Source organism: Oryx dammah, unplaced genomic scaffold, assembly GCF_014754425.2.
Source record: "Oryx dammah isolate SB20612 unplaced genomic scaffold, SCBI_Odam_1.1 HiC_scaffold_6, whole genome shotgun sequence".
In the NCBI taxonomy this organism is placed as follows: Eukaryota; Metazoa; Chordata; class Mammalia; order Artiodactyla; family Bovidae; genus Oryx; species Oryx dammah.
Genome location: NW_024070190.1, coordinates 30,890,590 through 30,918,136, shown reverse-complemented (window position 1 = coordinate 30,918,136; position 27,547 = coordinate 30,890,590). Strand labels below are relative to the sequence as shown.

General features: G+C 37.8%; 1 protein-coding gene, 1 long non-coding RNA gene and 1 other non-coding gene across 5 annotated transcripts in view; 1 reads left to right on the top strand and 2 right to left on the bottom strand.

Annotated features, from left to right (window-relative positions):
* MCU (mitochondrial calcium uniporter) overlaps positions 1-27,547 on the top strand; it is a 200,740-nt gene extending 173,193 nt beyond the window's left edge. For 2 of the 3 annotated variants that reach the window (XR_005721363.1, XM_040242474.1), the window contains 6 exons: positions 559-729; positions 1,818-1,922; positions 11,541-11,701; positions 13,431-13,634; positions 23,532-23,648; positions 25,548-27,547. Coding sequence is in view for 2 of the 3 variants with exons in the window: in XM_040242474.1 (XP_040098408.1) it covers positions 559-729; positions 1,818-1,922; positions 11,541-11,701; positions 13,431-13,634; positions 23,532-23,648; positions 25,548-25,625 (836 nt within the window). In the remaining variant the exon portion in view is untranslated. The remainder of the gene's footprint in view (positions 1-558; positions 730-1,817; positions 1,923-11,540; positions 11,702-13,430; positions 13,635-23,531; positions 23,649-25,547) is intronic. The other variant, XM_040242475.1, reaches the window with a different exon arrangement.
* LOC120865520 lies at positions 5,439-5,545 on the bottom strand. The gene has a single exon (XR_005721428.1). It is a non-coding gene; the product is annotated as a U6 spliceosomal RNA (small nuclear RNA).
* LOC120865313 lies at positions 8,998-20,567 on the bottom strand. The gene is made up of 3 exons (XR_005721368.1): positions 20,486-20,567; positions 13,822-13,825; positions 8,998-9,009 (listed from the first exon to the last, which is right to left on the bottom strand). It is a non-coding gene; the product is annotated as an uncharacterized LOC120865313 (long non-coding RNA).

Genomic DNA, 27,547 nt, shown 5'->3' with positions numbered 1-27,547 from the left:
TTATTGTATCATAGTATGTCCACATTGTATAAGAGAATGCTTGCTTATCAAGCACCTTGGATATAATATTATATGTACTATAAATTTGAATTGCTGTCCTTGAGTAAGTCTTACTTATTGGTATAGTTCCACATGTTATTCCCCATGAATCCTTGAAAGCTCTGGCTCCCAAGAGCCATCTCCTACAGGATATAGAATTTGCCCCAGCAATCTCTGGCTACTTAATAAAATTTTGGTAAATGGAATCAGGGTTTGTATTCACCAATACCAAGAACTTTACCTCAAATTTCTGGGAAAGCCTCTTTTTGACCCACTTGAAAGATAATCCTCTGCATATTTTATTTTTTCTGAAAAGTGATTTGTGTGATAGATATAATCTTCCATAAGCCAATTCCTGGAATAATGTTCAATTAAAGCTAAAGGGCATATTCTTGAACCTTTGGAAACATTTTAAACCACACTAATAATAATAAAACCCCCATTTAAGAAGATTAATAATATCACTTTAACTTATAATGAAATCTGATTATCATATGATTATGGGTCTTTTTCATTCAGATGTGACAGTGGTGTATCAAAATGGGTTACCTGTGATATCTGTGAGGCTACCGTCCCGGCGTGAACGCTGTCAGTTCACACTCAAACCTATCTCAGACTCTGTTGGTGTGTTTTTACGACAACTACAAGAAGAGGATCGGGGAATTGACAGAGTTGCAATCTATTCACCAGGTATAGTCACCTTCATTATTCATTTCTACCCACCCCTTGTCCACCCCCTAAACTGCTTCTATAACACACATACACACACACACACAGGCGCTGCAAATGAATCCCATGTTTTTAACTTTGGGACATAATTTTTGCTTAGCAAATGTCAGGAGAGATAGTGATTTCTCTCCCAGTTTTTAAAATATGATTGTTCAGTTTTAGCAAGGGTATATATTAATACACAGGGATCTCATTCAAAAGCACCTCACAGATAATGCCATGGGCAAAGATGAGCCATCAATCACATTTTATACTTTTGAGGCCTTTTGTCATTACCTTAGGCATAGAATAAACTTATCTAGTAGTTGAGCCATCATCTCTGAAGATATGAAATATTAGGACTTCTTTTTAGATCTTTTTATGTCTTTCACATAAACGTTTATAAAATAAAGACATGTGATTTGAAAGGAATAGAAAATAAGGCACTAAAATTCCCACTTGACATGACATCCATTTCATTTATTTATTTTTTAAGTGCCTTACATTTTTACCACTTTCACTTTGAAAAATTTTAAATGTACAGAAAACATAAAAGCCTAGTACAGTAAGTCCCTGTAGTTTAAATATGCTTAATTCTCAACTCATAATTAATAGATGAACTTGGTGTACTTTGCTCACCCTAGCATCTGCCCCTACTGAATTATTGGCAACTAATCAGTAACTATACTGCAGAGTTCCATATACTAGAAGATGTTGGGTTTTTAACAACGAATTTCCATCATAGGCAAATAGACATCCATGCAGCTCTTCCAGTGACCCTAGGTTTCCAGATGACACCTATGCATCTATGTAATTATTTCATTTGTTCATAAAGTTTTGCCAGAAAAGTATGTTGTCAAATCTTCATAGAGTTGAGGCCATGCAAACAAGAAGCCTCAGGTAATATAAGCTTTATTTCGCATAGAGTTTGGGGATAAGGCAAAAAACTAACTGAAATTTAAAAGACATAATTTTAAAATCTATTTTAAGGATTGCTTTCTTTCCTGACCACTCTTGAATAATTATGGACATATGACAAATTAAATTTTTCACATTTAAATTTTTCACAGATGGCGTTCGAGTTGCTGCCTCAACAGGAATAGACCTCCTCCTCCTCGACGACTTTAAGCTGGTCATTAATGACTTAACGTATCATGTACGACCACCAAAGAGAGGTAAAAAGTAACCTTGATAAGGCCAGAGAAACATGAGAAGGGCTTTTGGAAAGAACTTTGTTTTTCCCTGGATAAACTTGAGAAACAGACAGTATTCAAAGAATACTCAAAGTTTTACATATAGGTAGCACTTGGCTAGGATACAAACTAAAACATAGAAACCAGAAGTGTTCTACATAACTTAAACTCCTTCCCTCCATTCAAGCTAAAAGTAACATTATTTTAATGTTATTTGGGGAACCTTTTGTAAACAAATTATGGAACTCCCTGTCCTCTTAAATGTAGGTAACAGGAATTAACCCCCCTTTTTTTGATGGCTAGGGGTTAGCAGTCTGAAAGTCAATTATTGTACAATAATAGTTCTTGGGAACTTCTGACATGTATACACTTTTGTGTGAAAAAAGTTAGGATATTTGCCTTAGGTGCAGATTCAGAACATGCCAAGAAACTCAATAATCAAATGTTTTCAAGAACTACTGTTAAAAACCAAAGTTAATGCAAAAAATTCTTGATAAAACATCAAAAATATAAATAAAGACAATCAGTATTACTGATTTTTCTTTTCACCCTGCTCTCCAATGTGACTCTGCACGGTACTGATGGAAATAACCCTCTGGAATAGCACTCTGAAGTGTGTCTTTTGGGTCATTTTTCTCTCTTTGGCTTGATAGTCAGTCGCTTGCTGCTGCTGTTAATTCCCCGTCTACTACCACCACTGCATCCATCAGCTTCCTAAGACCCTTGTTTTTTTCCATTCTGCCTTTTTTTTTTTTTGCTGCACAGAATTCTAGTTCCCTGACAAGGAGTCAAACCTGTGCCCGCTACAGTGGAATCACAGATTCCTAACTACTGGTCTGCTAGGGAAGTCCCTTCCATTCTTTTGTGAATTGTCCCTAATGTAGAAAAAGTAAAAGCCTAAGTATTGAACGCCTTCCTCAAAATCTGGTTTGCCTCTACCTTTAAATGTTTTCTCTTTTCCTTTTAAATGATGCCACTTTTCCTCCACTTTGTGTTCCTTTCTGCTTCCCTGAACTGTGTATGTCCTCATTCTTTGCCATGGTAGTGTTTGCTCACCTTTCCTCTGAGATGCCTTTTTCCTTTTTTCCCATTTCCTCATGTCAAAATCATCAATGTCAGCTCTTCCATGAAGGCTTTCATGATCCTATTCTTTCTCTGACTCCCAGCCAACCAGAAGTGATCGCTGTCTTCTCTGAATCCTTCTTAATCCTTTTTCAAGTGCTCAGAGGGAAGGTCCTGTGATTTTTATATACCTGTTGACTTAGGTAATCATTCTATATTGAGTGAATTAAGTGAGTTAAAGTATCCTTTAAATAGTAAGACATTACTAAGTCAGATTTTATTAAGTTGGAATAACTAAACATGTAAACCAAGAATTGTTAGCTATATATATTAGCTATGCTAATATGTTTTTCTTCTTTATTCTTGAACTAGAAAAGTTCTCTAAAATAGCAGAAGTACAGGCCTTATTTTACTTAGTTTTGTTGTTGTTTTTTAAATTTACTCTATTTTTTCCATAGGTCTATTGATATATAATTGACACATAATATTATGTACATTTAAGATATACAGTGTGATAATTTGATACACTTAGATGCTGAGAAATGATTATCACAGTAAGATTAGTTAACGCCACCATCATTTCACAGTTACCATTTCTTTTTTATGAGAATACTTGAGCTCTACTTTCTTAGCCACTTTCAAGTGTACATTACAGTTTTAACTATAGTCATTATGCTGGACATTAGATCCCCAGAACTTATTCATCTTATAATTATAAAATTAATACCCTTTTACCAACATGGAACTACCACATGATTCAGCAATCCCACTTTGGGGTATATATCCAAAGGAAACAGAATCTCACTAAAATATTAAAAGTTGACTAATGTAGTCTTATGTAAGGTATAACAATCAGGAAAGTAATGATACAAGCTTCCATCTGTTATGTTTTCAAAAACTAGAGGTATTTTAATCAATGAATATTCCCAACCATCTTGTCTTAATACTGTGTTTTTTAAATAGAAATAAATATGTTTTAGTTTCTTTAATAAGACTATTCTCAAGTTGAATAAGGAAAATAAAGGTAGAAACCGAAAAGGGGAGAAATTATATTTGATTCTTTGGTAATCAACTTGGTAGCCATATATAACTCTTTGACTTATCTATACCTCAGAACTGTAGAATATCTGTCCACCTTCGCTAGAAGACAGACGTGAAATTCGCATGGGTCAGAAGTCTCTAATTCACGGGATAAGTGTAAATTGAAATGTGAAATTTGGTAAGCTCATTAGCAGCATTATTATAGAACTTAAAAAGATAATTTTAATATTTAATATTTAAATCTAGACATCAAAGCTCTTTCAGCTCTGCTTTATTAGCCATTTTTCACAGAAGCTTAAATAATACTCCTTTAAGTTTATAAGTAAGTTTATAAGTTTTCCCCTTAACTTTTAAAACATAGTAAAACTTAGTATTTTTTTCTTTTGAGAAAATGTAAGTTTTAGGGCTTCCCACGTGGCTCAGTGGTAAAGAATCTGCCTGCCGATGCAGGAGACGCAGGCTTGATCGCTGGGTCAGAAAGATCCCCTGGAGGAGGGCATGGCAGCCCACCCGTGTTTGTGCCTGGCGAATCCCATGGACAGAGGAACCTGGTGTGTTACAGTCCATAGGGTCGCGAAGAGTCAGACATGACTCAGTGACTCAGCCCACACACACAAGGTGGTGTTTCCATTATATTATCTTCCTCTCCCTGTCTGAGGAAGATAATGTGGGCATCCAAGTGAGCATTCTTTCCCAGTTGCATTCAGTAAGAAAACAGTTGAATTTCTGTATTGAGAGGAAGGCTGCTCATCCAGAAGAGTAAGCCTATTGGTCTCAACATTGTAACTGTTTTTAGTGAAAGCACAGTTGGTAAAGAATCCACCTGCAATGCAGGAGATCCCGGTTCAATTCCTAGGTCCGGAAGATCTGCTGGAGAAGGGATAGGCTACCCGCTCTGGTATTTTGGGGCTTCCCTTGTGGCTCAGCTGGTAAAGAATCCGCTTGTAATGTGGGAGACCTGGGTTCGATCCCTGGTAGGGTAGGGTTACCCACTCCAGTATTCTGGCCTGGAGAATTCCATGCAGTCCATGGGGTCAAAAAGAGTCAAACATGACTGAGCAACTTTCACTCACAAATGGAGAAAATAAATTGAAAGCACTAGGTTTGGGGTGTTAGATAATGAGAACACTAGGATTTTGTATATACATCAAGCAGATGGAACAAATATAATTTATCTAATAAAAGTCAAAATAGTTAATGAAGGAAAACTTTCCCAGAATAGTTTTTCAGATTTCTTTTTTTAATTAATTTTTAATTGAAGGATAATTGCTTTACAGAATTTTGTTGTTTTCTGTCAAACATCAGCATGAATCAGCCATAGGTGTACATATGTCCCCTCCCTCTTGAACCTCCCTCCCATCTCCCTCCCCATCCCACCCCTCTAGGTTGATACAGAAAAATATGAAACGCTTCATAAATTTGTGTGCCATCCTTGCACAGGGGCGATGCTAATCTTCTCTGTATCGTTCCAGTTTTACTATATGTGCTGCCAAATTGAGCACCAGAGTAGTTTTTAAAGTCTTGACACAGTTTTTTCTACTCATTCCTTACCCTCCTTTAATTTTTACTTTTCTCTCCTGTTTTTCTTTTCCCTGTGTTTGGGTAGCACTTTAGAACTAAAAATGCTCTATGAACGTTGTACACCAGTAAACTTTAACTTCACACACTTCACCAGGCACTGAGGATAGAGAACTTATTCATGTAGGATCTAATATTGTTATTAGATCCTAATATAGTTATTAGATCACAAGTACTACATAGTACATAGACACCTATGTACTAACAACTCTTGCACCTAATACCAAAATTGGAGGGAAGAGACAGGAAAAAGCTGAAATGGAACAAAGGGGCAGGTCATAGTAGCAAGGCTAGTTGCAGGTCCCATTGCGTTCTCTTGGTTACCATAGCTATATATGGCTGGATTCCCCTCTGACCTCTGCAGGATGAGAGAAGTAGTTATTTTAGCAATTAGATGGTTTTAAATTTGATCTTGGGGTTTCCCTAGTAGCTCAGACAATAAAGCACCCACCTGCAATGCAGGAGACCTGGATTCAATCCCTGGGTTGAGAAGATCCCCTGGAAAAGGAAATGGCAACCCACTCTAGTATTCTCACCTGGAGAATTCTATGGAGTTAGGAACCTGGTGGGCTACAGTCCATGGGGGTTGCAAAGAGTCTGAAAGTTTTTGTAATAAGAAGAATCATTTTGATTGGCACCACTGAGCCATTTGTCCCAGAGGATACTGGAGACCTTGCTTCTGTCCTAATAATGTGAATAATTGAGAGAAATAGTTGAATAGGCAAACCAAATACCAGTGACTCAAATAGCCAGAGTCTTTTCCAAATCATTATACTAGCGGAAAAGACTGTTTAAGTCCTATTATTTTTGCACATCTCTCTATCTTTGTGTACATTAATTATCCTGGCATTGATGCCATGTGCAGAAACATTAATAAACATCTTAATTACATTTTTAGTGAAGCATACTCAAATCATCCAGAAGTGTTTCTGTTAAGCCATTAGCAGATTTATCTTCTCTTTTCCTATAATTTCATCTCCAAATATATGGGCAGATTTTTCAGGGTTGAGGGGTTTGAGGTTGTTGTTTTCCTCTACCGTGACAATACCATGCAAGCATATGCTCCCTGTCAGGGAAATCTTAACAAAATAAAGCTAAGTCCCTGAGTTTGCCAGGGCTTTCCTGATACCTGGTCAGAAACATAACAGCTCTTTGTTCAGCCAGGTCTAGAACTGGAAATCTGTAAGATTGATCTCCTATGAATTATCATTTCATAATCTTTTCATTGCCATTTGAAGGTATGTTGGAGCACATAAAATCTTATTTGTTTTGAATAGGTGATACATTCACAATGTTCAAATCCCAAAGTCTAAGAATATGTAGGAAAAAATTTCTCATTCCTGTTTCACCAGCCACCCCTTTCTCCTCTTACCAGCAAGCATTGTTCTTAGTTTTTTATGTTTCCTGTCAGAAATAGTCAGTTCATTCATAAGCAAGTGTGAATGCATAATCTTTTCCCCTTTTTATGCAACTAATAGCATATCATACATATTGCATATGTCAGTCAGGATTCAATTGGGGAAACAGAGCTCTGAATAATGTGGAATAAAAGATTTATTATAGGCATGAGACTTTGTACAGTTGTAGATGAAAGTAAAGAAGTAAAAGTCTGTAAAGGGGAGCTTGGAAGGTCAGAGAAAAGGTACTAATTTTGAAGTGGTGGCAAATGTGGACAAACGAAAGCTTGCCAGGGAACCTTCTTAGCAAAGAAGGGCTGGTGGAGAAATCCCTGAGACCGTGTTATCAAATAGAACTTCTGTGATGATGAAAATGTTCCATTTCTGCACTGTTCAATATGGTAGCCATCAGTCCTGTGTGCCTCAGTTCAGTTCAGTTCAGTTGCTCAGTCGTGTCTGATTCTTTCCGACCCCATGAATCACAGCACGCCAGGCCTCCCTGTTCATCACCAACTCCCGGACTTTACACAAACTCACGTCCATCGAATCGGTGATGCCATCCAACCATCTCATTCTCTGTCATCCCCTTCTCCTCCTGCCCTCAATCTTTCCCAGCATCGGTATCTTTTCCAATGAGTCAGCTCTTTGCATCAGGTGGCCAAAGTATTGGAGTTTCAGCTTCAGCATCAGTCCTTCCAGTGAACACCCAGGACTGATCTCCTTTAGAATTGGACTCGTTGGATCTCCTTGCAGTCCAAGGGACTCTCAAGAGTCTTCTCCAACACCACAGTTCAAAAGCATCAGTTTTTCAGCACTCAGCTTTCTTTACAGTCCAACTCTCACATCCACACATGACCACTGGAGAAACCATAGCCTTGACTAGATGGACCTTTGTTGGCAAAGTAATGTCTTTGCATTTTAATATGCTGTCTAGGTTGGTCATAACTTTCCTTCCAAGGAACAAACATCTTTTAATTTCATGTCTGCAGTCACCATCTGCAGTGATTTTGGAGCCCAAAAAAATAAAGTCAGCCACTGTTTCCACTATTTCCCCATCTATTTCCCATGAAGTGATGGGACCGGATGCCATGATCTTCGTTTTCTGAATGTTGAGCTTTAAGCCAACTTTTTCACTCTCCTCTTTCACTTTCATAATGAGGCTCTTTAGTAGTTTTTCGCTTTCTACCATAAGGGTGGTGTCATCTGCATATCTGAGGTTATTGGTACCTAATACAAAAATGTTTGTTAATCTTATGTCTCTAGAACTCAAATTGCTGCTGCTGTTGTTGTTTAGTCTCTAAGTTGTGTCCAACTCTTTTGCAATCCCATGGACTGTAGCCCACCAGGTTCCTCTCTCCATGGGATTTCTTCAGAGATCTTCCTGAACCAGGGATTGAACCCACGTCTCCTGCATTGGCAGACGGGTTCTTTACCACTGATCTGCCAGGGAAGCCCATTGAAGAACTCAAATTCCTCACTTCTAAATATCTATTATATTTATGAGAATAAATATGGAGTAATATGTGTGAGAGAATTTTGTTGACCATAGATAATTTATACCTACCTAAACAATTATCTTTTTGAAAGAGGACTGAGCTTGCAGGAAAATATTAATATTGATACAGTAAAAGCCTTATAAACTCAGTTCCAGGCCTGGGGATCAGGAGGTGTGGACTTTGCCACTTTACTGTGACATTCCAGGGTGCAATTTTCTCTTTTTGGAACTTTGAAAAGTGTAGAATCATGTGTGAATGTGAGCTGCAACTTTAGTGCAAAACAGACCCTGTTGACACAGACGACTTCTCGAGCTCAAGGTGTTCTTGCTTTAATCTTTTCCCATTAATGCAGCACACATTGATTGGAGTATGCAAGATACTGTGCTAGGTGCTATAGCCCATATTACTGTATCAGCTCTTCTTTAATCCAATTTGCTACTCTTTTTTGAATTTTTTATTGATTGAATTTCTGTGATAACGCTAGTGCAGGACAACCTTGAAGAATATTGAAACACATGCATGACTAATTCTTTCTTTTTTAACTTTTAGACAATTTTTATTATCACAAAAGAAACTGCATGCCCAATAGCAGTCAACTCCCATTTTCACCTCTCAACAGCTGCTTATTGTTGTTGCTCTTATTGTTTAGTCTCTCAGTCGTGTCTGACTCTTTGCGACCCCATGAACTGCAGCACGCCAGGCTTCTCTCCCTCTTTCACTATCTCCTTGAGTTTGCTCAAACTCATGTCCATTGAGACAGTGATGCCATCCAACCATCTCATCCTCTGTCGCCCCCTTTTCCTCTTGCCCTCAATTTTTTCCAGCATCAAGATCATTTCCAATGAGTTGGCTCTTCAAATCAGGCGGCAAAGACTTGGAGCTTCAGCATCGGTCCTTCCAGCAAATATTCAGGGTTGATTTCCTTTAAGATTGATTGGTTTGATTTCCTTGCTGTCCAAGGGACTTTCAGGAGTCTTCACCCACACCACAGTTTGAAAGCATCAATTTTTACGGGCATTTCATATAAATGGAATCATACAATATGTAGCCGTTTGTGTCTAGTTTCTTTCATTGCATATGATTTTTTAAGTTTCATCCATGTCATGGTATGACATGTTAAAATTAATTTTAATAACTTTTAAACTAGTCTCATGTATCCAAACTATGATTATTTCATTTTATGTATCATCAATATAAAACTTTATTAGTGAGATATTTTATATTCTTTAACTTATATGAAGACTTTTTTGTGGTGTAGATTTTCTTTAGAGTACATCTCAGTTAAATATAGTCATCTTTTAACTGTCCAACAGCCGCATGTAGTTAGAGGCTACCGTATTAGATGGCACAAATTAAATAGGACTCCTGGTTTTAGTTCAGAGCTCTTTTCACTGCATTGTACTTAAAATGTACACATTTTTCTGAAGATATGGAAGCAATATTTAGAGAAATTATACTGGAATCTAAAATGAGTTTCACCTAAACTGCTCCATTTATACCTAATTCTTTTTTTAAATTATTTTTTAAAATTTATTTATTTTAATTGAGGCTAATTACTTTACAATATTGTAGTGGTTTTTGCCATACATTGACGTGAATCAGCCGTGGGTTTACATCTGTTCCCCATCCTGAACCCCCCTCCCACCTCCCTCCCCATCCCATCCCTCTGGGTAATCCCAGTGCACCAGCCCTGAGCACCCTGTCTCATGCATCAAACCTGGACTGGCGATCTGTTTCACATACGATAAGATACACGTTTCAATGCTATTCTCTCAGATCATCCCACCCTCGCCTTCTCCCACAGAGTCCAAAAGACTGTTCTATACATCTGTGTCTCTTTTGCTGTCTCGCATATAGGGTTATCATTACCATCTTTCTAAATTCCATATATAACGCATGACTAATTCTGACCATGGCTTATTTTGATTTAGAAGAAGGCTGACCTTCTGCTCCAGTTAACAGAATGTCACATTTAAGGCTGATAAGATTCTAAAACAAAAGCTTCACTTGGGTGCTTTTAATTATTATTATTTTTTTTACTTGGGTGCTTTTTAAAAAATTCTTTGACAGCTAAGATTAGCTAGCTTTTTACTAAATTTTCAAAACAATTTTTAGGGTTCTGGAAACACATGCTATTCACAGAAGAAGATAGTGAATCAAAGAATTATTTAATCATTTACCTTTTCAGTCATTCTCATGACTTCATGCTCTTTCAAGCTTGATATTGAGGCTCATACAGCTATTCCATGTCTTTGCCCAACAGGAATAAATAAAAATTGATATGTTAGGGGGAAGGTATATAGAGGCTAAGATTATTAGGATGATGATATTTTTATTTATACCTTTGTATTTGCAAATTTGAAATCCTGTATGTTTTTCCCTCAAGTGTTAGTTACTAAAGGGAAAAAATGACCAATTAAAATGGCAAGACCACAGATAAATTGTAGATCAAAATTTTAATAAGCATGGTAATAATCAGATTAATTCTAAACTTCTCTACTAGTTTTTAACATATTATTTTAAACTTTTTGTCTTCATCTAATGAAGATTATTATTACTTGTAGCATTTACACTTCCAACAGTATAATGGTGGATGTTGGCTTCAAATTTTTCAAGTTGCCCAAATTGGGAACTTACTTTCTAGGATGTATAGACTCTTCCTTTTTAAAAAGGAACTATTCCTTTCCTTCAGTTTAGCACTGCAGGTAGATTCCCTATAGTGGATGAATCTGCCTTGTTCTTATCACTAACAGCCCTCGGAATAGCAACTCTTTATTTAAGGCAGCAGTCCCCAGCCTTTTTGGAACCAGGGACCGATTTCATGGAAGACAGTTTTTCCACAACCAGGGCGGTGGGAGGTTGGGGAGGACAGTTCAGGATGATTCAAGGCCGTTTAATTTATTGTGCACTTTATTTCTAATCTAATGCTGCCGCTGATCTGACAGAGGTACTGGTCTATGACCCCAGAGACTGGGGGCCCTTGAATTAAGGCTTACATTTTTAAAAACATAGTCTTTTTCTTTCAGACCTCTTAAGCCATGAAAATGCAGCGACACTGAACGATGTAAAGACACTGGTCCAGCAGCTCTACACGACGCTGTGCATCGAGCAGCACCAGCTAAACAAGGAGAGGGAGCTCATGGAAAGACTAGAAGATCTCAAGGAACAGCTGGCGCCCCTGGAAAAGGTGCAGGTTCAAGTTTCACACTTTTCTCTTCACTAGTGTTTTTTCCAGAGCCTATATGTTTGCTTTTTTCCCCCTTCCAAGTTGTATGTGATCGAATTATGTTAATCTGATGAGTTGAGGAACTGAATCATAAAAATCTTCCAGTTAAAGCTATGAAAGAACTTTAAAATCAATCTATGCCAAAACCAATACAGAATTGTAAAGTAAAAATTAAAAATAAATTAAAAAAAAAAAAAGAAATAGTTTGAGCCTTGATAATGGACCTAGAGCTTTGAGGCCTGAATATATTCTCATTAACCAAACATACTACCTTTATGACAAAGATTGGAATAATTGCTGATCAAGAAGTATTCTAAGTGAGGTGGATAATCATTTTAGCCAACTTAAGAATTAACATTATATGGAATATCATGCAACTGTTAAAAAACAATTCTGTAGATATAATATGCTATAGAAAACTCATATTTTATGAAAAGTAAGTTATAAAATAATGTACACATTAGTGCATTTTGTTATTGTTTAGTCACTAAGTCGTCCAGCTCTTTTGTGATCCCAAGGACTATAGCCCACCAGGCTGTCTGTCCATGGGATTTCCCAGACAAGAATGCTGGAGTGGGTTGCCATTTCCTTCTCCAGGGAATCTTCCCAACCCAGGGATCAACCCCGCATCCCCTGTATTGGCAGATAGATTCTTTACCACTGAGCCACCAGGGAAGCCCATGGTAGTGCAGACTGTGATTCCATTTTTAATTGAAATATATATTACACATATAGCCACACACATGCACAGACACACGCACACACACAAAGAAGAAAATAGAAGGGATGTATTCCCAAATGCTAATAGAATAATAGGATTATGAATAACTTTTCTTCTTTATACTTTGCTGAATGTTTTACACTGAAGATATGTCATCCTTATTTTTTAATAACAATACAAGTATTTCCACTTTAAGAAACTAGACTATATTAGAGATTAAAGAGGAGAATAAATACTCTTAATATTGTGCTTTTTTCTTATTTCCTTAAAAGTAATGAACATATATCTCAAGGTTGTTCTCATTAAATTTAAGACCTTTAGAAATGTTTGAGGAACTATTGTAAAGGGAGATGAAATTTAAACTTTGTATTTTCAAAATGTAAAGCATTTTTTAATGTATTAGCTATAACAAAATAATTATCATCCTTTTACTGAATATTAAGTTTGTGCTGGGAATTGTCCTATGTATTTTACCTGTATTCTCTTGTTTAACAGAACAGCTCATTAATGAAGTTATGGTAATTCTCAGATCAGGGCCTGAATTTAGCTGTTCTGAATCCAGAGTCCATTCTCTGACTCACTGTGCTGTTTTGCCCCAGTAGACCTCTTGAGTAAAAAATTAATGATGGATTAAATCTTGAATGCTACAGTTAGAGAACATTAGCCTATTTTTGTTTCCCTCTTTCAAAGAAAATAATCTTGTGGTTGGATAAAGACCTATTGAAATTAACTTATTTCACCATATTTTCAGCTATTAGTGTACTAAAAATGTTATTCCTATAAAATATTATTCAGTAAAAACTGCAGATACTATTTAAGAAGACAAACTATATTTCCTAGAATTGAGACTAACTTGTATCTTGATTGCAAGCCTTGTTCTTAAGTGAACATAGAACAGTTTAAATAAGAGTTTAAAACTTGTTCTATGTCAAAATGCTTTCAAGTTGACTGATCACGTGCAACCTATAGGTACGAATTGAAATCAGCAGAAAAGCTGAGAAGAGGACCACTTTGGTGCTATGGGGTGGACTTGCCTACATGGCCACACAGTTTGGCATTTTGGCCCGGCTTACCTGGTGGGAATATTCTTGGGACATCATGGAGCCAGTCACCTACTTCATCACTTATGGAAGCGCCATGGCAATGTACGCATATTTTGTAATGACACGCCAGGTAAGAATTCCTCTTCAAGTAACTTTTCGTGACATAGGGAAATTTTGGTTGTCAAAGTAGTTCTCTTTTCTCTCATATTCTTTATAAGGCCAGTTCTCTTTAAGTAAATCACTTACTTTATACACAGTCACTCACATATACACACATACATGCACATGCTCAGGCATGCCAGTTGCGTATCAGGCACTAGTCTAGGTGCTAGAAATAAGAGAAATATAAGACATGGCTTTGGCCCCCATGGAGCAGACTATTAAGAGAACCATATAAACTGCTAAATTCATAATGATATTATGGTAAGATAGAAAGTAAGAAGGCAAAGGAGAAGAGAGGTCAGCTGTAAGATAACTTGTTCAGCTCAGTTGGCTTGGCTTTTTATGTACTGTGTAATTAATGTAGCAGTCAGATGGGGTAGTTTTTTGTTTTTATTGAATATTTGGAATGGAGAATTGGTGAAAATTAATCAAATAAACAAAACTCTGGGTTGCTTCTAAATATATCCTTAGTATAGGTATTTGTTATTGTTATTTTAACATCAAGGAAGAGAAGTGAAAGTTAGATATCTAATCTCTATTCTGTTCTTTAACAATCAAGGCTCAAGTATTAAATATCAGTATCTAGAACTAATTGTTATTGTTAGTGCTGTTTTTTTAGTAGCTTGGAAATCCATGGGAAGTATGAGGGATTTATTATTGCTTTATGTGATATAACCACAGATCCAGGCTCCCTTGAATAAAAATCATTTGAAATAGTTGAGACAGATGAGAAACTTTTTCTGCTTTCTTAAGTGTCAAAAGAATTCTGAGAGTTGCTTCTTATGTTTTTACATGGCCTCTGTTGAATGAACACAGGTGTTTTGTTTCTGTTGTCATTAGACCAGTGGTCATAGGTCTGTCTTTGTGAGGGAAAATGAAAGCTCCAGGGTGTTATTTAACCTTTCTGGGCCTCCCAAATTTGTCTAGTGGGCAGAAGAAAGTACATTGCTCATATCCTGCTATTGTTTGCCCAGCATCTCTAGCACCCAATCCCATGTCTAGCTCGAATATGAGCTCTGTGTACTCTGTATGAACAGAGTTGGCAACCAGATCAGTCTTATCTAATCACACCTCTGATGGCTTGCATATGTCTATATGTCCATGTCTTTCCCTCTTTGTCTGCCCTGTCCCTCCCCCTCATATATCTCTTTATTGTTGTTTAGTTTCCAAGTTGTGTCTGACTGTGATCCCCTGAACTGTAGCCCACCAGGCTCCTCTGTCCATGGGATTTCCCAGGCAAGAAAACTGGAGTGGGTTGCCGTTTCCTTCTCCAGAGGATCTTCCCAACCCGGGGATTGAACCTATGTCTCCTGCATTGGCAGGTGGATTTTTTTACCACTGAGACACCTCTTTAATGGGTTCTTTTTATCAGTTGAAATCTAGACTCTTTAGCCAGTGTTCATAACCGGTTGCTGTCCTTTCCAAATGTCTCTCAACTCATCTGTGTATGTCCTAGGTATTTTAAACACAGTAAATTACAGTTGTCCCTTGAACATCAGGGTTTAGGACCATCAACCCTCTGTGAAGTAAAAAAAAAAAAAAAATCCACATATAACTTACAGTTGTCCCTCCGAATCCATGGTTCCTCTGTATCCATAGTTTCTCCATATCCATGGTTCCCTATCTGGGGATTCACCTGAGTGTGGATCGTGTAGTGCTATAGTATTTACCATTGAAAAAAAATCTACATATAAGTGGACCTGTTTGTTCAAACCCATGTTGTTAGTCGCTCAGTCATGTTGGACTCTTTGTGACACTCCAAGGACTGTGGCCCTCTAGACTATCCTATCTAGACTATCAAGATTGCCAGGAGAAATAGCAGTAGCCTCAGATGTGCAGATGACACCACCCTTATGGCAGAAAGTGAAGAACTGAAGAGCCTTTTGATGAAAGTGAAAGACGAGAGTGAAAAAGTTGGCTTAAAGCTCAACATTCAGAAAACTAAGATCATGGCATCTGGTCCCATCACTTCATGGCAAATAGATAGGGAAATAGTGGAAACAGTGGCTGACTTTATTTTTTTGGGCTCCAAAATCACTGTAGATGGTGACTGCAGCCATGAAATTAAAAGATAATTAATCCTTGGAAGGAAAGTTATGACCAACCTAGATAGCATAGTAAAAAGCAGAGACATTACTTTGCCAACAAAGGTTCATGTAGTTAAGGCTATGGTTTTTCCAGTGGTCATGTATGAATGTGAGACCTGGACTATAAAGAAAGCTGAGCACCAAAGAATTGATGCTTTTGAACTGTGGTGTGGAGAAGACTCTTGAGAGTCCCTTGGACTGCAAGGAGATCCAACCAGTCCATCCTAAAGGAGATCAGTCCTGAGTGTTCATTGGAGGGACTGATGTTGAAGCTGAAACTCCAATACTTTGGCCACCTGATGCAAAGAGCTGACTCATTGGAAAAGACCCTGATGCTAGGAAAGATTGAGGGCAGGAGGAGAAGGGGATGACAGAGGATGAGATTGTTGGATGGCATCACTGACTCGATGGACATGAGTTTGGGTAAACTCCGGGAGTTGGTGATGGACTGGGCGGCCTGGCATCCTGCAGTCCATGGGGTTGCAAAGAATCGGACACAACTGAGCAACTGAACTGAACTGAGACTATCCTACTGTATGGTCTTTATTTCCCCCAAACGCCCTGAGTTTTCCACCACTTCCTTCCTTCATATCATTCTATTAACTGGAAAGGTTTTCCTTGTTGATCTCTACCTGATACGTCAAGATTTAATTATGAAAGTGTGAAAGTGTTAGTTGCTCAGTCATGTCTGTCTGTTTATTACCCTGTGGACCGTAGTCCTTCAGGTTTCTCTCTCTGTCCAGGGGATTCTCCAGGCAAGAACACTGAAGTACGTTGCCATGCCCTTCTCCAAGGGGTTTTCCTGACCCAGGGATCAAACCTGGGTCTCACGCATTGCAGGCAGATTTCTTTTACCATCTGAGGTTTACTTAAATGCTTATCTTTCATTAACCTTTGACCACTTCCCTGCAGTCCATTTTGATCTCTTCCTGTTCTGAATTCCTTTGGCATATTGTGCCTCTCATTTCATTCATCCTATGCCATCTTGTACTATAATTATTCCTGTTCATTGTCTTGTCCCCTCTACTAGACTGTGATAGTTTTTGAAGCAAGGTGTTCAATTTTTATTTCCATACCATGCCTAATACAGTGCCTATCTGTCCTGTTTAAATGCTGAACTCTGTGATTCCTCAGCATTTATGCTGCCCCCAAGTGACTGGTTGCAAAATAGCAGTAGTAAACAATTTAGTCTTGTGAATAGGAAAACATTGACCAAATTGAATGTAAAATATTCTTCCTCATATCAATATCCATAATTAACACCCATGAAGCAAAAGCCTATTCAGTAGCATTTAAACTGTTGAATAAGCATTTATTAGCAACCTAAATTGGAGAAGGCTACTCCAATACTCTTGCCTGGAAAATCCCATGGACGGAGGAGCCTGGTAAGCTGCAGTCCATGGGGTCGCTAAGAGTCAGACATGACTGAGAGACTTCACTTTCACTTTTCACTTTCATGCATTGGAGAAGGAAATGGCAACCCACTCCAGTGTTCTTGCCTGGTGAATCCCAGGGCGGGGGAGCCTGGTGGGCTGCCGTCTATGGGGTTGCACAAGGTCAGACACGACTGAAGCGACTTAGCAGCAGCAGCAGCAACCTAAATAGATTCCAAAGTGTATTAAGTTCCAAAGAATTTTTATAAGATGACAAGTTCCTTGAGATCATAAAATTAAGTAGAATATTGAATTTTACTAATATTTCAGTGAGACCTGAGAACCACTTTCTATCATATGAAAAAGGAGCCTGACAATAAGAAAATGCCATTTGAAAAAGTTACTTCAGCAGGCATGTGAACCACTATTCAATACCCTAGCCCAAGTATTTTCAACAAAGGGGATGTCACCTTCAAGGAGGCAAAAATTGGTTCTTGAGAAGTAAAACATCTTGGAAATTACAACAGATAAATGGATAGACAGTATATCTGTGGTATTAAAACCTCTTTGGGGAGAAGAGGCAGCTAAGGGGAAAATATCTAAAAAGGCAACTTAAGGTAATGATGAAAAAAGATTAAGAAACACTGACCTAGCCTTTAATACCCTTTGTCATCTCAGTTCCAACATTCATGCTTTATGTTCTGTTATACTCCAGCAAACTGCTTCAGTGACTGTTCAGGACCTACTTATAATAAAAATTAGTTAGGCTCCTGACGTCTCTCTTAACTTGTTTCTGTAACCTTCATCATGTGTTGCTTCCTTTTCTGTCCCAATTAGACCATATTGTCATTCTGTTCAATCACTGCTCCATTGTCTTTCCATTATATGTACTTTGTAAACTCCTAATCTTGGATAATTCTAGCCATTTACCCTATATCCAGGCTACTGAACATTGCTAGAGAAAAATCATGTAATAGTATGGGATGGGCAACTTCTTGTGTTTCTAATTAGATTTTCTTCCCCCATAAAAAATTATTAGTTACTTCAAGACTTCACATCAAGCTCCTCATCCCACCTTTGACTTTGCCTTCTACTTCTCCTAGAAAATTGACCTTAACAGATAGAAGCTTTCTAATTCCTAAATGCTGTGAGTTTAATAGTATCCTTACTGACTTTCATACTATTTCCTTAAATTCAAATAAGAGGTAGCATTTTCCTAATCAGGGCTAGCTCTTCTACTTTCTCTTAATCTTATTACCTCCTTCCAGAATCTTACCCCAGTATATATTTTTTGTGTGTTCTCTATGTTACCAAACTCTCCCTCTCTGACTCTCTTTCCTTTATAATAAAGCTCTCCATGTCTTTCTTCTCAGTTATTATCAAATCACCAAGTTTCTAGAATAGAGTCTAGCATGCAGTTGCTTAGTAAATGCTTGTTGCCCAAGAGAGGATACATAGACTAGATCTGAATAAATTGAATTAGTGTATACATTTATATTCTTCCCAAAGATAAGTAAGTAGCATCACAGCAACTTAGATGAAAGTAGAGGGCTTTCTCTCAGGTTTTAATCCAGCATTTGTCCCCTCAGTTCAGTTCAGTTCAGTCGCTCAGTCGTGTCCGCCTCTCTGCGACCCCATGAATTGCAGCACGCCAGGCCTCCCTGTCCATCACCAACTCTCTTAGGTCAATATTATTTGATCCAGATCATGATTCTGTCTTTTTAAAAAGCTTCCACAAACCCCTCAACTACTCTTCAGTCGTTATCTGTCATCCTCAGTATTTAAATATTTACTTCTTTTTCCAGTTGTGGCATACTAGGTAATCAGAACAATACTCTCATTAGGAAATGTTAAAATAGTTAAACAAAACATAAAACACATCTGCCTGTAGTTTCTAGAGAACACACAGGATAACAAAAATTACCAGGCAAGGACCAGAAGAAGAGAAGTCTGAGTAAGATGAGTCCGGTGTTTAGGTATCCTTTTTCCCTGGGGATTTATACTGATTAAAGGCTGAGAGGCCAAGAAGCTGAGCCATATTTGATAACCTAGAAGGACCAAAGCCACAGACATTCAAGTCCAGGGATTGCTAAAACAGGTTGAAACACGTCTGCTTCAGTTTGGAATTTTAAAGGCTGCTATTGTAGAATAGACGAACCTGTTCTTTGAATCATCCCAGTGTTGTAAATTTATTGAAGTAGTCCTGGAATACTGGAAATCCCATAGTGCTAATCTCACAGGTTCCAGGCAGAAGAAAATATTACTCTCCCTAGGAGGAGATAACATTATTCTAAGCCTAAATACAGAGTTAAACATACAATAAAAAATAAACAGATACACAAGAAAATACCTACAAAAACACCAGACGTTTGAAACACAGATAGGAGATCTAGTAACTGGATTTATCAGTCAAAGCCTTTAAAATGATTATACTTACTATCTTAGGGGAGATAAAAGGTAAGGTTGAGAATATTAACAGATAACTTGATTTAAAAAAAAAAACAATGAAAATTCTAGAGAACAAATTTAATGGATTGATTTAACTGCAGAGTAGACATAAGTGGGATATAGTGACCTGGAAATAAATCAGAAGAAATAAATAAGGAAAGACATAAAGAAGTAAAATACAGGAGAAGGTAAGAAGTATAGAGGATAAAGTGAAAAGGCCTAATACATTTTTAATGTTCTTAGTGTCTCAGAAGGAGAGGAGAAAAAGAATGGGAACAAACAATATTTAAAGAGCTGATGACTGAGAGTTTGCCAAAATAATGAAAGACATTAATTTATAGATTTAAAAATTCTGTCAAATACCAGCCAGTATAAAGGAAGAGAAGCCCACATCTAGACACATCAGAAGGAAAATTGCAAAAGACAAAGAAGAAATATTAAGAGAAGCAAAACGAGAAAAAGCATTGCCTTCAAAGGAGTCACTGTTAGGTAGCGTGTCAACCACAGAAATGAAGGTAATCTCAACCACCAGAAGGTAATAGAATGGTGCCTACAATGTGTTGAAAGAAAATAACTGTCAACTTAGGATTCTATACTCAGCAAAAATATCCTTCCAAAATAAAGGTTAAAGATGTTTCCAGACAAAGGAATAGAGAACTTGTCACCTGTAGATCTGTACAAAGGAAATACTAGAGGTTGTTGTTCTTTGGGCAGAAGAAGGTTATCACAGAGGGAAAGTCAAAAAAAGCAGAAAGGAATGAAGAGCAATGAAAATGGTAAATCTGTGAGTGAATCTAAATGAATATTAAATGGACTTCCTTGGTGGTCCAGTGGTTGAGAATCCACCTGCCAAAGCAGAGAACACAGGTTTGATCTCTGGTCCAGGATGATTCCACATGCCACAAGGCAACCAAGCCCGCACACCCCAGAGCCTGTTCAGCAAGGGAAGCCAGCACATGAGAAGTCCATGCACCGCAACTAGAGAAAGCCCGCTTGCTGCAGCAAAGACACGGCACAGCCAGAAAATAATAATAAATGAATAGTAAATGTGTAGAACAACCTAATAAATTCTTATGGAATTTAAAATACAGAAAAAATTAAAACATACAAAAACAGCATCTGTATCTGGAGGCGTAAGTGAACTTGAAGCATTCTAATGTCCCTTTGTTGCCTAGAAAAGGGGTAAAAGTACCACTTCCATTCCACTTTTATTTTTGGTCCTAACCAGTGCAGAAGGCAAGAAAAAGATGCAGTGGGTGAAAATATTGCAAAGAAAAACAACTGACATGATTCATAGATTTTGCACATAGAAAAATTTTAAAAACATATATAGATAATTGGTTAGAAGTCATAAGTGAGTTCCATTAAGGTTACTGGATACAAGGTCAGTGCACATAAATGAGTTACATATCTATATGCCAACCACAAATGGTTAGAAAATGAAACTTTTTAAAAGATGCAACTTAAAATGACTTTTAAAAATAAATCATGCAAAAGATAGACAAGATATCTATGTAGAAAAGCATAAAATAAAAGGAGATTTAATAAATGTAATGATACCACATGTTCATGGACCAGAAAAGTAAATGCTGTAAAAATGTTGGTTCTATCCACATTGATCTGTTAGATTCATTGAAACCCCAGTTAGAATCCCAATAAGTTTGGGATTGGGGGAAGAGATCTGATTATGCTACTTCTAAAATTTATATGGAAATAAAAAGACTAAGAAAAGTCAATAAACTCTTGAAGAAAAACTACATAAAAGGGTGTACTGTATCAGATATGAAGACTACACCTTTAGTAGTCTACAGCACCGAGGACACCACGGCACTACAGTGATGGAGACAGTGACACACGGCTGGACAAATGGTCCAGTGGGAGAGAAGAGGAAAGCAGGAAGAGTCCTAGTGTGAGTGGACTTCTGCTGTTGAAAAATGGCACTGCAGAGAAAAAGGCTTTCGGTAAATGGTGCTAGGACAATTGACTGTCCGTATAAAAAAAAGAAATGGCCTCATCCTTATACTATAAACAAAAATTAATTCCAGATGGATTGTGGATCCAAATGTGAAAGGTGATACAATGAAGCTCCTGGAAAATAATAATATAGAAGAATATCTTCATTACTGTGGAATAGAAAATAACTTTTTACACAATAAAAAGTGCTAGCCATAGAAAATAGGAATAATAAATGAGGCTGTATTAACAATTAAGAACATCTTTTTACTGAAGAGCGCCATTAGGAGGGAGAATGAGCTGGGAAGAGATGTTTGCAGTATGTATATCCAACAAAGGATCCACATATATTAACAAATCCTACAAGCCAATAAGAAAAAGACAGACCGTCCAGATATGCACAGGCACTTCTAAAAGAGGGTATGCAAACGGCCAGTGATATAAAAGAGGATATGAAAAAGCCTCAGCCTCACGAGTGATCATGAAAATGCTGTGTATCATCAAGAGAAGTAAAAACGTGTGTCTACATAAACATTTGTACACAAACGTTCATAGCAAGATTACTCATAATAGCCAAAAAGTGGGAAAACCTGAATATCTATCAATTGACAAGTAGGTAAATAAAATGTAGCATATCCATTCAATGGAATTTTATTTGGCAATAAAAAGAAATAATGTACTGATACATGAAAAAATAGATGAGCCTTGAAAGAAGCCAGACACAAAAGGCTATATGTTGTAAGATTCCACTTATGAAATACCCAGAATAGGCAAATCTATGGAGACAGAAAGTAAACAGGTAGTTAACCTAGAACTGAAAGTATGGAGGGAGATCAGAAGGGATAATAAAGGGTATGGAGTTTCTTTGGGGGATGATGAAAATATTCTAAAATTTACTGTAGTAATGATTGTACAATTCTGTGACTGTGCTAAAAAGCACTGTTATACCTTAAATAGGTAAATTGTATGGTACCTCAAGTAAAGTTGTTTTTAAAATGTAAGGTAGGGCTCCCCTGGTGACTTATGAATCTGCCTGCCGGTACAGGAGACACAAGTTCAATCCCTGGTTCAGGAAGATCCCACATGCTGTGAAGCAAGTAAGCCACCCCCAAGCCACAACTACTGAGCCCCCAGGTGCCCTAGAGTCCGTGATTCACAGCAGGAGAAGCCTCCGCAGTGAGAAGTCTGCACGCCGCAACTGGAGAGTAGCCCCTGCTCTCTGCAGTTGGAAAAATCCTATGCAGCAACAAAGACCCAGCACAGCCAAAGACGAACAGATAAAATTTTATAAAGTAAAATATGAGGTAGTCATGTAAATAATATAATTTAGGAGTTTGGGATTAGCACATACACACTACTATATATAAAACAGATAAGCAACAGGGACCTGCTGTGTAGCACTTGGAATGATACTCAGTGTTTAAATAACCTGTATCTGAATCACCGTGCAATACACCTGAAACTGGCACACACAGAAGCTGAATACCACAGACGTGACACTGAGTGAAGGTGGTCACACGCATCGCAGACTATCTGACTCCATTTTCATTAATAGAGAATTTTAAAAACCAGGTGAAACGGATCTGTAGAGCTCAGGAAGATGCATTTTAAGTGAGAAAGCTATAAAGAGAGCAAGAAAACAGACACCATAAACGTCACGATGGTGATTATTTTGCAGGGGAAGAAAGGGTGAGTGATTGGACAGGGGCAGGAAGGAGGCTTCTGAGTTATTGACAATATTCTATTTTCTTTACCTGGTGATGATTAACATTTATTATGTGTTGATGATTCTTTAGGAAGTACATTTTTGTTTTGTGTACTCTTCTGTGAGTGTTTTCACACAAAAAAGTTTTAAGAAATAAATATAAATATTTAACATAGCACATGTCAGTAGTATATCTTTATATGCAATCATGTGTACTGAATCTAATCAATAGTAAGGGCTTATTTTGTGACGATAGTGTGCTAAGGACTAACAATTTAATTTTTCTTTTATTTTTGTAGGAATATGTTTATCCAGAAGCCAGAGACAGACAATACTTATTATTCTTCCATAAAGGAGCCAAAAAGTCACGTTTTGACCTAGACAAATACAATGAACTCAAGGATGCAATTGCTCAGGTAAGTTTTCCAAAAATGAAAGTAAACCCCAGCCCCATCGTGTACAGTGGCGGCATCATCATCTATAATCACACTACTTAAATGGGTAAACTCTGAAAGAATGATCCAGTCCTCTTCTTCCTATGCAAATTATTCCTCAACCAGTAGAAATGACTGTTTTAACACATACACCTCTCTAGGAACTTTTATGTAACACAAGCAGGTATTATATAACACAAGAAAAAATAATGTGTCCCATCTATCCTGTTAACACTAGCATATTGAAAGTTTTGGACCTATTTTTAGTTTTTTAGTTTTTGTTTATCTTTACCTTTCTGTCTGCTTTTATCTTTTTTAATCTTTCTACAATTGACCCCCAAGATCTCTCCCCTAAAATGTGTGGTAGCAATGGGGCAAAAATAAAATCCAGGTAAAAGAGAGACTACTAGAAATCTTTGCCAGGTGCAAGGCAGAGCTTATTGAGCTACTAGACGCTTGTTTAAAAGATTGCTATTTTATTTCTTATAACAGTTACCTCTTACGCATTTCTGATTATGCCTCCCCCTCACTCTGATATCTTTGATTTGGGTTAAGAAATACTCATTCCTTTTCTTTGCAGTCTTTCATTACTTTAGAGGTTTTTTAAAACCTCAGGAAACCATTCCCTTCTCTTCAAAGTTTAATTATCTTCTCTGGACCTTCTCCACCTTTTCTCTCTCTTTGTGGTGATGGGGTTGTGCTCTGAATAGGTTTAATTTGTCTTCCTGCCTCGGCCTAAGTGAATTCTTACCTTCTGTTGCTGTGTGTGGTAGTTGTCAACTGGAGGGAATGTAGCAGAGTGGTCTCTGGAGCTATTACAAAAATAGGTGCTTCAGCCCCGTCCCCACACTGAGGGTGAGGCCCAAGCATGTGTGAGTTTTGAAAGTGCTGCAGTTGACTTCACATCCCTATTTTTTTTTTTTTTAATTTATTTATTTATTTTTAATTTTTACTTTACAATTCTGTATTGGTTTTGGCATAGATTGACATGAATCCACCACAGGTGTACATGCGTTCCCAAACATGAACCCCCCTCCCACCCCCCTCCCCACAACATCTCTCTGGGTCATCCCCGCGCGTCAGCCCCAAGCGTGTCATATCCTGCATCAGACATAGACTGGCATTTCAATTCTTACATGATATTATACATGTTTCAATGCCATTCTCCCAAATCATCACACCCTCTCCCTCTCCCTCTGAGTCCAAAAGTCCGCTATACACATCTGTGTCTTTTTTGCTGTCCTGCATACAGGGTCATCATTGCCATCTTCCTAAATTCCATATATATGTGTTAGTATACTGTATTGGTGTTTTTCTTTCTGGCTCACTTCACTCTGTATAATGGCTCCAGTTTCATCCATCTCATCAGAACTGATTCAAATGTATTCTTTTTAATGGCTGAGTAATACTCCATTGTCACATCCCTATTTTTAAAATTACTGATAAATGAAAAGCTTAAACAGCAACTAGAAAAATAACTAAAGTCTTGAGCAGCATAATTTAAATTCTGGCTCCAAAAATACATAAATTCTGGCTCCATACAAAAGTTTGCGCAAGGGCTTCTCTGAAGAAATGCCATCAAGGTACATCCGATGCTCTCGCATTCTTGAGCCCTGAGTCCTGCCCCGTTGATTGCACAGCCTTTTCTGGAGGCTCTGTTGACAGCTGAAACTACCAGGACCAGCTTCTGTTTCCATACCCCTTGACTGTCCTGCGCCTTTAACACCCTTCGCCACTGAGGCACTCGTACTTTCAGAGTGATTCAGATGATTTCTCTGACTCATAATGATGGAGGAAGGACAATTTCCTTTTCTCAGGAGGCAGTAATATCATTGAAAGCTTGACTAGCCAGTTTTTCCTCACCTTTTGTTTCTATTTTAGGCAGAAATGGACCTTAAGAGACTGAGAGACCCATTACAAGTACATCTGCCCCTCCGACAAATTGGTGAAAAAGATTGATCTGCAAAGAGCCGCTGAGTCCCGGCAGAAAGAACACCTGTTTATAACTATGGCCTTTTTAATTAAAGCATTGCAGGTGGAAGCTGGGAGCCATGTTGGGGTAGAGGGTTTTTACCTTTAATTAAAAAACAAAAACAAAAAGATCTTAGGGAAAAAAAAGGAGTGTTAAAAATCTGAGGATCACGCTTTTTGGAATATAAGCTCAAAGGGCTTAGTGAAATACTGTCTTAATCAAGCATCTCAGTTTCTGGATGAAAACGATGCACTATATAGTTGGGAGATTAGATTCACAAAGAAAAATTGATGCTGGGGGTGTTTGTCTCTTGCATCTTCTTTGCAGGGTCAGCAAAACAGGAACACACCAGCACCCCACTCAACTCTAATTTTCTTTTTTAATTTAACTTTTCTTAATTTTGAGATAGGAGTAAATAAATCCACCAGAAAAGCAAAACCTCAAGATATGTGGGTGGCAAACAGAGTCTGAGCCCATGTCATTAGCTTTTATTTTAGACTGGACCCAGTCTCTGCAAAGTTACCAGGAATCTCTCCCATTTGTGCACATTTCTGACCTCCCACACCTGTTGATATGCTAATTTTATCCATATGATAATTGGAACCAACTTATGACTGTTTGATAATTGACACTTTGGATTATCCCTTCATACCTTCTTAAATGTCTATATATTTCAGTGCTCTGAATCACTATCTAGAAATCATTGGCAACACTGCATGAGGTTTCTTTTGTTTTGTTTTGTTTTTTACTAATTAATCTTTAAGAGGAAGACAAATTTCCCTCCTTTATTTAACTATCCCATTGATATTCCTCTCTCCCTCCACAGCTCAAGCCAGAGGGGGAATGTTTAGCTATATTACTGAATCAGGAAGATGTAAGGTTTACAAATTGGCTAAAAATCATGGCTCTGTAGCCATTTCAGAACCCGAATAGTTTCATTGCTGTTAATCTGCTTGTATGACAGCATTCCAGGCCACCCAGATGGCCTTGCCTTGTCTGGAGGCTTTGTTAGTGTTGAAGGATACACACTTCCATGCTGTTTGTGAACCCTCCCACCTCCACCACTTAGTTGTAAATCAAGTGAGTGGATCTCAAAGGGCGCAATTTATCTTTATATAGGAATACATTTCTATGGTTTCTTTCAGCCTACCCTCTTCACCCTATTTTTTCTTATCTTAAATTGAGAGAAAGAGGAAATAATCTTATACTCTATCAAAATATTTTCTATCGTATTTCCAGATGACATCTGCACTTGGAGAGTCAAAGGAATCTGTGTCTAATATCCTGTTTTTATTAATAACAACTTGTGGGGGCAGGATGAAAGGATGCTGGGGCTTGCCACACAGCTAGTCGATTCACTTTGTTCTTTCACATGATCCATCCCTCCTCCTTGTGGCAAGGGTTTTCTTTCTCTTTTTCTTCCTTCTTCGGGATCATTGTGTATGAAGAGAAACACTTTAAGTGACAAACCCAGGCTCCAGGTGCCTTGCAGAGGTGGAAGGCCAGCCAGGATTGCTGCTGCTGCTGCTGCTGCTGCCGCCACCGCCACCCCCCCTTCCACTGGCGTGACGGAATGAAAGGATGCATGTCCCCACTTCCCACCCCTCCTCTCACTTCCTTCCTCATCCGCCCCCAAGTTGTTCACCCCCCTTCCCTCATTTATTTCTGTGAATTATTTTTAAACCATTTATCCTGTTTGTACTGCAGGGTTTTTAAGAAGAAACAGCACAGTGCAATGAGCAAATCCTTTCAGGTTGTGTGGGAGGCTAGGGAGGGGAGAACGTGAAGAAAAAAGTCCTTTAAACAAATAGCAAAATATTGAACATGTGTAAAATCCTGTATCATTTATGAAATATGTATAAAAAGCAATGTACCTTCTGGAACAATAAATACTTATTCAATTTTTGAA